Source organism: Electrophorus electricus, chromosome 3 (assembly GCF_013358815.1).
Source record: "Electrophorus electricus isolate fEleEle1 chromosome 3, fEleEle1.pri, whole genome shotgun sequence".
Lineage (NCBI taxonomy): Eukaryota > Metazoa > Chordata > Actinopteri > Gymnotiformes > Gymnotidae > Electrophorus > Electrophorus electricus.
This window is the reverse complement of record NC_049537.1, coordinates 7,699,148-7,712,500: the sequence shown is the minus strand read 5'-3', so window position 1 is coordinate 7,712,500 and position 13,353 is coordinate 7,699,148. Positions and strand designations below refer to the sequence as shown.

At 40.0% G+C, this 13,353-nt stretch overlaps 1 protein-coding gene across 1 annotated transcript in view; it reads left to right on the top strand.

The window, feature by feature from the left end:
- Positions 1–446: 446 nt before the first annotated feature.
- LOC113574570 (gamma-aminobutyric acid type A receptor subunit gamma3) overlaps positions 447–13,353 on the top strand; it is an 81,174-nt gene continuing 68,267 nt past the window's right edge. The window contains exons 1-3 of the mRNA XM_027005574.2: positions 447–523; positions 1,203–1,314; positions 2,263–2,411. Coding sequence (XP_026861375.2) covers positions 490–523; positions 1,203–1,314; positions 2,263–2,411 — 295 coding nt within the window. The 5' untranslated portion in view covers positions 447–489. The remainder of the gene's footprint in view (positions 524–1,202; positions 1,315–2,262; positions 2,412–13,353) is intronic.

Here is a 13,353-nt window from a genome sequence, read left to right as displayed (position 1 = left end):
GTTTAATAAACAAGGAATACCACCCTACTTTTGTTTTTGTTTTGATCTATTTTTAAGTTATATCTTGTATTTGTGGTGATTTAACGGGTCTGTTCCACTCATGGATCAGATTCGTCGAATGGGGAGCTTAAGTCTCGCAGTTACTTCGTGCGAGTGCGTGGGCGAGCAGGAGCTGTCCGCGCTGCTTTCTAGCTCTAAAATGTTATATCGCCTATGTGACACATGCATCTGTTCATCCCGAGCAAAACAGACGCATGCATTTACAGAAACACAACGTTTAAGAGTTTATAAGGTTCTGGGTAGTAAAGTGTGCATCACTGCTATGCATTTGAACTAGAAGAAAATGACAAAGAAAAAGCAGCTAATTGTACTCTCTTGCCTAATGGGGGCACGTTTACCTACAGTTTTAAGAATGAATGTTTAGATGTGGATTGTTTCCGACACTGGAATATTTGGTCAATGGGGCAAGTCACGCGAAGAATGTTTTAAATGTATCTCTGTCGTGGTACTTCCCAAAGTACGGGTAAGTAGCCTTGCATTACTAATTTACAATGAAGTAATTACAATTCAAGCTGATTGCATGTTCTATGCTGCACAGTAGTATTTTCTGCATCACATTACAATGTTTGTTCACTGGACCGCGATTAGTGCAAGTTAAAATTAAAGATATGACTCGCTATTATACAAGAAAATTAAAAAAATCCCATACCAACCGTGGCGTCGACGGTAATACGAGCTTTATTAAACACAATGACACGTGTAGGCACACCTGGAATATTTCGTTTGCATAGACGTAGGGTAATGGGTAATATTAGAAGTTATTTTCAAGTTTCACCAATGCATATCTCAGAAACATCTTCAGTTTGCATGACGTAATTTGAAGAAAGGGGGCTTCTAACGAATGCTCCAAGGTTTTGAAGGTGTCCACTTCAGGAGTTTGCGCCCTGCCTGCGTGAACGTCAGTATGTCTGTACGTCTGTTAGTGCAGTCGAAGGTAGGGAACTTCAAGGAGGAGGAAGGGCTGCTTTATTATTTAATACAATTAATTGCTTTTGTAAGTGAATTTTAAGCACCGGATCATACTGAGGGGTCATTTCGACTTCCTGCGGGGATATAAAGTATTCACTTCGGGTTTAATCAGGCGTCTTAGTAGGAAAGGAAGGAGGCTTGAAGCCCTGTCACTTTTTTTCCTTTCTTGCCAGAATCTCCGCGCTGCCCCCGCTCCATGTTGCGTTCAAAACGGAATTCAACTCACCTAAACATGTCAACCAAATTTTTGGTCTACTTCTTGCTTCTCTCTGTGTTCCGTGCATGGTAAGTGTAATTAATCTCATAATAATTCCAATTCAGGGTGTTCATACACATAAAATGTCCAAAACGTTAGCATGTTGACTGTATGCCTTACTTGTATGACCAACCCCGCGTTGATGACAATGTATGAGACCACTTTAGGTTAATAGCTGGCTGTAAAGTTTTTAAATGATTTTAGAAGTTACTAATACGCCGTTTTTGGGCGATCCTTTAGCCTGCATTTCTTCCGTTTTATCTCCATTGGTTATTTTCCTAATGACTTCTTACGCCACTTTTTTTCGCCTTGAAGTGTCATCGACAAATTTGCGTGCGTTTTCCGTTAAGGTGTTATTCTTCTTCTGTAGCGTACTGACTGCATATAGACTCAGGGTAGTGTAGTCCGTATTTAAATCACATGTGAGACAGAAATCCGAACAGTTTTGTCTTAAAAGGAAGAGGGTGGCATGTTACCCTAGTAACCGGTTAGGTGGCGTGCGATGCTGTGTCGATTAAGTGCCTGATTTTTTGCAGTACTTCCCTATTTGATGTGATGCACAAAAGGGAGTGTTTTAGTTTTCTCCGTATGATCTTAACCGCACACGTAATCAGTGTTTATTTATGTCAGAATCTTTATAAAATAATGTTCCAGCTTTGTAATACAGTGAAATTATTTACCGTTTATGAATAAAAATATACTAAAGTGGTATATTTAACACCGTAAATTATATAATAATGTTGGATATTTATTCTGTCAAGGGTTCTCACAAAATAATTCGGCTAAAACACATCGCTTAGACATAGGTTATTATACATTTACACTATTCCAGGATGTGAAATAATAGATACAAAATAACTATGTAAACACTGAAAGCAATCCAAACATATGTGACTTAGATTTATAATTGATTAGTGCAGCCTTAATAGCCGGGGTCCTTTATTTGAATAACGCAGAGACACCTGTTATCCCTGTAGTTCTCAAACAATTGCGTCTGAAGAGGAGGAGTACGACGATGTTACTGTCAATCAAATGTTGGCCCCCAGATCCCATGAGACAGATGCAACGCAAATATTGAACAACTTACTGAAGGAGTATGATAAGAAACTTCGTCCTGATATTGGAGGTGAGTGGCTTTCAGAAAACTCGGCTACAGGACTCTGACGCTGTCCAAGGTGCTGAACCACACTCAGCGCGACATTGAGTCAGAATCGGAACCTGTGCGTTTACATTTAGTAAAAAGGCACGAAAAGGCGAAACTAAGATTAAGATCATGTACTGCATATACGTTATCTAAAATGGAACTAAAGCATATCAGCCTTTTTATGCTTGTTTTATGTATATACATTGTTTTTTACAGAAGTATTTTTAGGTCATTTAAAAGATACACGCATATTCAAATTCTTAGACTAAGCATAAACCTTATCTATTTATCCACCTTGTAGTCAGTTTAAAATGATCTGAAGAAAATCCAGAAGTATTCCGTGCAAGCAGAATTGTAAGATCCAGTAAATTTGTTCAAAATTAAAGCTCTAGTATGTCTGTGTTCATATGTTGAAGCCAAAATTATAAACCAGATTAGAAGTGAGTTTGAGACAAGGTTATACGTATTTCCAGTTCAGTCAAATGTAAAATGGATCTCAATCTGAAATTCAAACAGTTCCCAGTGTACTTAGATGTTAGATATCACTACAGTAATACCACAAATACCACAACTCCTTACTTGGCAGATGTGTCTGCTCTGTTATTGGTTTTGTAGCATCACAGTATTACATTGTGCATTATTGGTTTTGAGGTATTTGAGAAATCACAATGTTAGAAAATGCTTATTTAAAATGACATATTCTTCTCAGCTTTGGAGAACTAGTGCATGATGGAATCTCAAAGTGATATCTCAGCTTTATATGTCCGATTTCTGAAAGTCATACTATGTAGACCCACACATACATACATGCACACTCAAACATACATCTTCATTTATAACAACCAACACAAATCAAGCATTTTGCCTTGCATCCACCTTGCTGTGAAATGATGTTTGTTTTTCACACAGCAGCCAAGTCTGTCAATAGGAATATTGTTACAAAATAATAAAGGATGTCTTTGGATAGCATTGTGGTATATGTGATGACTGCTAGCTAGTGAAGCAGAGAGTTTCTAAAAAAATGTCTTCCACTCTTAGTCCCTGGAAACTGGGGGACACAGACTGATGGACGCATCTCAGTCTCTAAGCTGTCAACTGAAGTGCACAGTCGGTAAATGAAAGGGTTTCTAATATACTCCATACAGCTGGGTTCTCTCTCTCTCACACACTTTCTCTGACTTTCTCTCTTTCTCCATTTCCTACAACATTGTGAGTGTGAGATCTGTCTGGCTTCCTGTCAGTCTCCTTGCTCTACCTGTAAAGCCTTTAAATGTCAGTGGAGAATGCTGCACTTGAGAACCTTTTTGAGTATCCAGCTATGGCTATGACACTCAAAGTTGAAGCTCAGTTTGGTCAAAGCTAAAAAGTAAAAGCAACAGTTTGTTTCAGCCTAGGTAAAGCCTCTACATTGGAACTCACCACTTTGTGCTTATAGAAGTTATGTTTTTTGTTAGATTTAGGAGTCTGTTGTAAATGATTTTTATAAGCTATATTTTGCTCATACCATACTGTAGTGTATATCTTAGCTCCATGAAGGTGAAAAAAAAGACAATTTACCAGCCCTGGGTTTTTTTTTTCAGAAAGGAAAAAACTACTTTTGGAATTTTTTACCTATGAGATGATCAAAATGACCACATATAATGTCATATCATGAAAAATAAGGCTCACAACATTCAGTATTCATTATTATAATTTCTTTAAAGCATTGGCACAGAAGTCTAATGTATATTGAAAATAATCCATGTATACTTTCAGATATAATCACAAGCTCTTTCACAGTTGCAATTTCTCAAAGAAATAAGAAGTCATTTTAACCTACAATATAGAAAACTATATATGTAAATCAGTTCTGGTACCTCACCTGGCACAGCTGACAAGTACAGCAAGATGTCTCGAACATTAAGGTCACAGGTTTGACTCCCAGAGAACTCACAGTCATACTGAAATATATGTACATTTCTCTGGATATGATCATCTACCAAATGGAAATATTACAGCTAGCTGAAATTTGTCAGCATGTTTCAGGTACCTCACAAGCGATTTTTATCCAAGTAAATCTCTGATACATTCTGCTGTTCTCCTCATGCTAATTTTGAAAATTACATTTGAGTTTATTTATTATGTTCTTGTTTTTCCCTTGAAAGCATATGTTTAGGGTTTATTTAATATCTGTGCTAAACATGGTTAAATTTGATAAAATATTAGTAAGCTGATGGCAGTGTGTGTATTGCAGTGAATTAGGAGATATGAGCCTTTCCAGAGCCCATCTGTGAGGCTCACAGGGCTCAGGGCCCTGAGTGATGCAGTGCAGATTTGCTTCTTTATTAGGCTCCATTTTGCTTGTGAATTGACCCATGGTCTCCTCTGCCACACTGGTGGTAATGTATTTCTCATTATTGACTTTTAGCCATTAGCTTCAAAGGGCTCTCTTAAACATTTGTCTGTTGCATTTGTTTTTCATTTTTGGTTTGTAGCTCAAAGCACAAAGTCCCCATCTGAAGTAACCTTAATCAGGCAGTAACAAGGTTATCTTTTAAAAGCTTTTGGTGGATGTTGCTCTTACATTACTGAGCTACAGGTAATAAAAACATGAACATTACTGGTGTACTAAAGGAAGTGTATAGGTGCAATCACATGGAGGAACCATTAATGAGGGTTTTGGAGAGCTGATGAAGATACTAATGTCAGGTCATGAAATAGAGAGCATCATATAAAATAATTATGCCTAGTTTAAATTAGGCATCGAATCAAAACTTAGCACTGTGATGATACACAAAGTGGGTTTTACAGATGTTTTGTGTTAAATACATAGTAGGTAGTAGCTTTTCTCAGCTTTCTTTTTGTATTATAGAAAGCCAATTGTATGATGAATGATAGTATCAAAGTGATGTCTAAACTTGAGCTCATATGTTCATAAACATAATGGTTTGGATGTCTTTCTTAGACATCACATGATTTATTTTTAAATGTAAACAGACTTTCCACAGGGGAGCACTGTACTCAGCTTGAAAGAACAGCTGATAAAATGGCAGTGAAGGCTCAAGGTGTGTGTGTGTGTGTGTGTGTGTGTGTGTGTGTGTGTGTGTGTGTGTGTGCGTGCGTGCGTGCGTGCGGTGCGTGTGCTGTGCGTGCATGCGTGTGTGTGTGCATGTGTGTGGTGTGTGTGTGCATGCGTGTGTGTGTGCATGTGTGTATGTGTGTGCATGCACCTGTGCCTTCTCTTGCTGTTTCTTGAGCTGTTCCAGCATGGCTTTAAACCCCACCTCTTTATCCTCTGACTCCTGGATGGTGGCATGGTCCTGTTCCTTGTAGGCCATATCCTGTGTGTGGGTGTGAGCACTGTTGCTGTTGGCATGGTGCTGACTACAGTGCCAAAAGCCTGATTCTCCAAAGAGACAGCTCACATGCTTTTGAGATGCTCTGAGAAGGTCAAATCTTTCAAAGTGGGTCGGCCCTTCTCTTCATTCACCTCTTCGCTACCACAATCCATGCAGTACAAATAGGTGAAATCATTATGGGGAATTCCAAAGCCCAGGTAATAGGATCTAGGAAGGCTAATCAAAGGTGATGCAGGACACACTGGAATTAGGGGTTGACTCATGGATGTCAGTGTGAGTTTCCCTCAAGGACCAGACTGTATATGGCTAGTGGCAGACTGGCATCAGAAAGATCAGAACAATCTAGCTGCCCTCTACAGGGATGTGGGCCAGAGAGTCATTTCACTTATTGCATGCTCATAGACTGGCTCACTGAAGAGCCATTCATTATAAGCTGTTGGTATGCTATAGTCAGGAGTCTTCGCTTCGTTATATGAGACATAGTTGAATGGGAGATGAAAAGAAATAAGAGCAAATGGTGGGGAGGGCACATAGTTGTGACTAGAAACTTAGCAATCGGGTTTATAGGGATTGGGAAAGATGTATGAGATAAAAGGAGGTACTGTAAACAAGCCCCATAAGAGTTGGAGACAGTGGGCAAAAAATGTGTGTGTGGACCCTCAAAGTGTTGTTCATGGTCTGAGGATCAACCTCCAGTCTCCATCTTGTCACCAGTAATAGCAGCTTCTGTTTCATCACCTACCAAACCACAAGGTGTGTGTGTGCACATGCACATGTGTGCATGTGTATGTGGTGCATATGTGTGTGCATTGTGAACCAGTCAGCCAGAACCAAGAGATTTGATTTTCACAGGCAAGTGCAGGTGCACCACCAATCTCTAACATAAATACTGCTCCAATTTCCTCTCCCATGCTCCCACATCTTTCCCTCTCTCTCTCTCTTTCACTCTCTCTCTCTCTCACGCACCCTCTGCCCTCCATCACTGCTTCCTGAAGGCACAGTGCAGAGTGGCAAGTCATGTACACATTCACAGAGGTTCCCATTCACTTATTCTTGAAAAAATGCAACACCTTTGTGCTCTACACCATGCATCTGCTATGAAGTGTCAGAGATGGGTCATCTACATTTCGAAGGCACAAGGTGCAGCCGTACTAAAATCTTCAGCTGTTCTATCCGGCCACTCAGTTCTCCTGCTATACACACTCTAGTGCAGCACTGCCACTCAGTGCAGCACTGCCACTCAGCTGTGCCCTGTCTTCTCTGTTTATTCCACTGTCCTCCACACTATGGATGTTTTTTTAATGACCTACACTGCACCACCTTTGCACATCCTTACTTAGCTGGACTATACTTTCCCAGTGGCTGTGGCTGGCAGAAGAGGATCATACTGCCCTCAGACTTCATGCTAGAGTAGTCTACCAAACTAAGAACTGAAATGGACAAAACATCTGTTTTCTATCGGTCGCTCAGTGGAGCAAAGATTCTCCTTCCTTTAGGAAGTAGGTGTAGCTGCTGCAATTCACAGGCACTCACTCCCCTCAGAGGTTGTATGAGCCTGCGTGCCAGGTTCCATCTCTGCACAGACAGAGCTCACAGCTCACTTCATGCACTACCATACCTGAAATGCAATTTTTCACTAAACTTCGCAACCCCCCGGGAAAACTTTATATGAAATGGACATTGTGTTTCATTTTAGGAATAATCACTTGTGCTCACCGCATGATGGGAGGAAAATAACATGAGGACAAAAAGTGATATTCTAGCACTTTATGTGCTAGTGTACACTTTATGTGTACAGAATGTTTGCAGTTATATAAGGGTATCTGGACATGCTAGGCAATGTTGGGTTTTATCATTTAAGGATTGCAGATTTTATGATCTTATAGTCCTCTTTCCCAAATGAGTGAGTGGATGATGAAATAGTAATTCAAGCCATAAAGTTCTGCCTGTGCAAACAAAGTACTGCCCATAAGCAGGTACCCACCTCCTGTCTATATCTCTATGAGATGTTCTTTATTTCTGTAGGATCTGTTTTTTGTGAGGCTGGATTTGTAATGTGGAAGCACAACTGTGCTTCTCTATATTCCCTGTGCTTTCCTGCACTGTGATTTTAAAGCCAAGACCTGGGCATTGTGCTCAGAACTGAGTCTGCCGTGAGCTCTTACCCAGCTGTGTACTTCAGTGTGCTTAACTCCTATTGTCCTCAGATGCGAACTTGGGCTGAATAACCTGCATAACGTGTGTGAGCTTTACTGGGCAGCTGCTCGCTGGTGTAATCCTTACACCATTGTTTGGATTTTTATCAGGTGGTTGCAGCACATGGAGCAGGCAGATCGAATTCAATGCCGCGAGCTGCCATAGTCAATTGCACCTCTGCTGCTGTTGACTGAGAGTCTCGTTTCAGATGGCACTCCACGGGCCTTTATAGTGCTATACAAAGAGCTAAAATTGTAATAGTGGCCTCTGCAATACTTTGTGAAATTGCAAAAGGGATTTAAATGGATTGCAATTATAAGCATGGTCACTGCACTACCACCAAGCAATTTTAGGTCAAAGGAATAACTGGAAGAACTGGTTTTCTTTCATAAATTATAGGCCAAAATATTCCAAAAGAATACTGTCAGCTAGTGGACTCTAGTGGAGATTGATGATATTGCCAGAGGATAGTTCAAATAGGCATTTATTTATTATCATAGCTAACAGTAATATTTACATGGTTTTCTACAAAGATGTGTTTCATGACATTTTCCTTTTTTCTTAAAAAAAAAGTTTATTGGAGCTTGTTTAGAAACAGTTTTTTGCACAATGACTATAATTTCAGATGTAACTACAGGTAAAAACAGACAAGCAATCAAGCTGTACTCATCTCATCAGCATACTCCAGATTCAGGACCCCAAGTTCCAAACTGAATGTGCTGTAATGATGCTTTGGCTACCTCCTGGATAGAATATGGAAGAGAGATTAGCAAATATGAGTTGATCGTGCTTTCCTGGATAAGCCTGATTTAATTCCCTGTTTTGTTTTTTTGTTTTTTTACAGTTTTCTGTTCTTTTTTTCTCTAGATCTTTCAGTTATATTCCCTCTTAATTAATACTTTCCCAACATGGGTTTCTAAACTCCATTCCTTAGGACCCACTACCCCTCATCAATTCTAGGGCAGCCTAGCAATAGCTATGTGAATTTATTCAGATGCCTAACCCAGCACTTATGCCAACTGTCTATAATCCAGAATGTAAAACATAAGAGAAAATGAAGATAAGTATTCTTAAACTATAACAAATAGAGGGCTACTTACACTTCCCCAAAACTGATGACTAATACTTCTTCCTAACTCTCTTCCTCTCTCACCCTTTCTGTTCGCTTTACCTGGGTTCTGTTCCAATAACTGAGTGGTCACCCTGAGCCTGGTCTTCATTATGTACTCTTCTCTCTTAAGGCCTGAGCGGCTTGTCAGTGAATGACTTCCAAGAGTCTTAGTGGCACCTTGCCATGCCACCTGGATTACATTATTGCTGTCTCCATCCCTACTGAACACATTTTCTGGGTCTTGGCATGAATATCAGCCCCAGCCTTTGAATATTTCAGAAACCCTTGACATTTCATTCCCTAATGAGCCCATACACAGCCACAGAGCCACAGCAGTGGCAAAAGTGAGTCTGGGTCCAGCCTCATTAATCCAGAGCCATTTGGGTTCCAGCGTGATAGCCACTCTGATGATCTTTCTATGTAGTCGCAGTTTATTTAGCAGAGTAATCTCCCCTAATGCAGCAGGTGTGAAGTAATCTGAGGGACCTGATTAACAAGACAAGGTAAGCACAATCAGATACACTGAGCATCCAGAAATGGCATAAGAGAAGCCATGGGACCAGCACCCCCATTCTGAACCTTCTGGAATGCAAGGTTGTTATTGTAAATTTGTATAGATACAGAGACTCATAAATGTGACATGAAATATGATTAGAAAAACATTGCCATTACAACCTGAGAGGCTGACTATTTCAGTCATTTATTCTTATTCCTATGTAAAGTTTGGTTTGTAAGCCTGTATAATACTGTAGAAATGTTAATTTTGGGAGTAAAGGTGAACACAGGAAGTGAGAAAAGTAGCATTTTGCTCTTTTTTTAGTGGACCAGAGAATATCAACAAAGTATCAGGCACATATAAACAAAACCAGCTGGTCCACCCTTTAGGCTTACCAGCTGTTGCAGTCTTGCAAGCCCACTTATCCTTTATCTCATCTCAGTTCTCCAGTACCTTCTGTGGGAAAACAGGGTGTTTAAGTAGGCAGAGAGAAGACGGAGCAGGTGTGCTCAGTCAGCCAGATGCCCAGGCCCTCCATGCGCCCACCCCTTCCCTGTGCTATCTGATGCTAAACCACACCTCCTCAAACGCTGTGTGAGTTGTTATCACAGCCTGTGTCTGCCCAGGCTTTTAATTTTCCTCTATGGGAATAATGAAGTAACTTGCCATGACAAGGACAGTGTGATATGATACACACTAGTTAGGCACAACTATGCCTATGGCCACCATTTTAGTATGTAAGTGGCTTCATTGCCAGTACATGTCAAGCTAATTGACTAGGGCTGAATTCATGCTTTCCCCTTTCTCTGCCAATAAGGAAATGCTTCAATTTGGTTCTCTACCTTGCATACCTGATAAAGGCGGTTCATTTTTATCATTGCACTGCTTACAACTAGTTGCTATCCATTTCTGAGTTGAGTTCTATTGGGATTAGGCTTTGAGTTTTGGGATTGAGTTGCATCTCCTATGGCTTGAACTAACTATTTTTCTTATTGGAAAATAAGAAAGGTTTGGCCCCTGAATAACAGAACTTATAGCTCCTTGTAGCATAAAACAGCATATAAACAGTAGTTCAAAACATGCAAGTTTAAAAAATAGAAATGTTTCAGATATGTTGGAGATCTTTGCATACTGATGTTGCTGACTTGCAACAGAAGCTAATTTTATGTTAAAATTAGCCTCAGAACTCTTATTGGTCTGGACTGTAGAGGAGAGGCTATTACTATTACTATACTATACTATTACTCAATGAGAAATGACAAAAGATCAGGGGGCAGTGCATGACCTGAAAGGGAAGAGAGCATAAAATGGGAATGGGGGAAAAAGACTAGATCAGAAATCCACAGAGTAGATGTGAGAAAGATGGAAGAAAGTATGATTTAGAGGACAGAGAGAGAGAGAAGATGATTACTTGTTGGCTACACTGGCCTATATCATGTGCATGTCACCCTGTTTAATACCTCACATATGTCTCAATGGGGTACATCAATACAGAGCGATTAGGACATAAATGTCTCCTCTGACATGTCGTTATCTGGTCACAGATCAGCTCCTCTCTCTCCCGGAGCAGGGAACAGCCCCTTGCCCTAGCACACCCACAGCAAGGCCCCTCGATGGTGCATACTGGAAAATGGGCACCTCTGCAGTATGTGCTGTGTTTCAGCACCTCCTCCCCAGAAGGGGTTCTTTGTCTCCTCCAGCAACACCATTGCAGAAGCAGAGGTTGACAGATGGCCGGTAACATGCGTGCTGAGACGATTTAATTTAAAAATCACACCCCAGCTCAGCCATGTCTTTTTCTCATTATTTGGCATCTCTATATCTGGTCTGTACCATAATGTATTGAACATGGAGTTTCATTCACTTTAACAGCCAAACTGATTATATAGCTTAGTTACAATACCTACACACAATTGCGGAAATGAGTAAAGTATATTCTGTGAAACTGGTGGTCTCATTCTCACAAATCATTACAAACTGCTAAAACTCAAAATTGCATGATATTTGATTATTTTAGATACTGTCATGTTTATGGAATTGAGCATAGACACTCTTGTTTTAGCCGCAGTGTTAAATTATGATAGTTCCTTTAGGTAATGTGGCTTGTGATCTAAAGACTGATAAGCTATTTCTTGGCCCTGGGGTTTAGGTTAGATAAATCAGTTGATACACAATTAGTGCTGGCGGCCAACACAATAATTTCCTGACGATTTCTGACACCTATTCTTAGCAGGTCTGGCTCAGCATCAGTGCCTTTTCAACAGTCTATGTATGGCCCTCTGCATGCTTCTGATCATACTTATAATTTATGGTCCTTTACAGCCTGTCACACTTAAACCAAAGAATAACAAGGAAGTTCCTTGCACCTGGGAATCCCAGCCGCAGTTTATAAATAATACAGAATATTTAAAGAGAATCCCAGAAACCCAGGGTATAATAAAGTCCCATACTGTAGCATATTTAGATCAATGCAGCCTCTACTCAGTATTAAAATTGGATGAGAGCAGAAATCCTCAGCTGTCTCAGAGCAACTGGAGGCTGGAATTTGCATTGTTTATTCTTCAAAAACACTACTATGAGGATTAAAAAGTTAAATTATCAGAAAACATATAAAGCTGGTGGTTCTTTGTTATTGTATCTGAAAACACAGAGCACAGACACAGACTAGGTTCATTCACACTCACAAAGACAAACACAAACACAAAAACACAGAACTGCAGAAACACAGAACATAGCATTTTTTAATAAAGAAAAAGAATTCCAGTGTGGTGAAGTAAGACCCCACTGGAGGGCATCTCCACACTGCAGTAATAGAGTTTAGGTTAGCTGTAGCAACCTTTTTAAATGGACCTTTTCACCTATGATGGTTTTTGTTTGTATGACTGGTTAGGACTACAATCCCTCCATTTGTATCTCTCTATTCATCTGGGAAATATACGCAGCCTTATATAAACAAAAAAAACATTAGTCTATCAGCATATCTTATTCTTTGTGCAACATATGAATGCATCAATTGCTGTCTTATAGAGAAATATGCTGAGAGGATGTTTTCCGTGTCTTGCACAATGTATGGGTATGTTTAGCAGACAAAAAAAAACCCAAAACAAAATCCCCCTTCTACACTTTTATTGGAAATTCACACTGCCTGCAGGCAAAACATTCACTGAGAAATAGCAAACTCCTTCCTCCTGCCATTTCCTACCATGGGCTCCTGAAGGTTAATAAGTAGGTACATGAGCGTATCCCTGGAGGTGCATTGCACTTTTCTAATGGAACCATTCACTCCCCAGGGTTGAATCTTCTAAGAGTTGTAATTAACAAGTAAACATGACCCAAGCCCCTGTAGCTGGGGCTACTCCTCTTTGCAGAGGTACAAAATCACAAATATAAAAATCAGAAGACAACAAACATGCAAAAAAGGGAACCAGAGGCTCCAGGAGTACTAAAGAAGACTCAGAATGAAGCCACTAGGGAAAAAATAATTAGTGAGGAATGACAGGAATAGATTTATATAAGAAAGTAATTAGGGGGAGCCTGGTGAGTAGAATTAATATTCAGGCAAGGCTGATTGGCACATGGTGGTTGGTCATGTGGTGATTAGCTATTAGGGATGAAACTGCATGAAGATGTGACAATGATCTGTTAACCTTCTGGAAGACAGAAAACTTGTATCATTATCTAATGCTGGCATCGTCTCACATTTGCCAAAGATTCCATCTTTAGGCCAATAAGCTCCAGCAGGTGAAGGATATTTCACAAGCTGTTGATGAGGTTGCAGTGTGA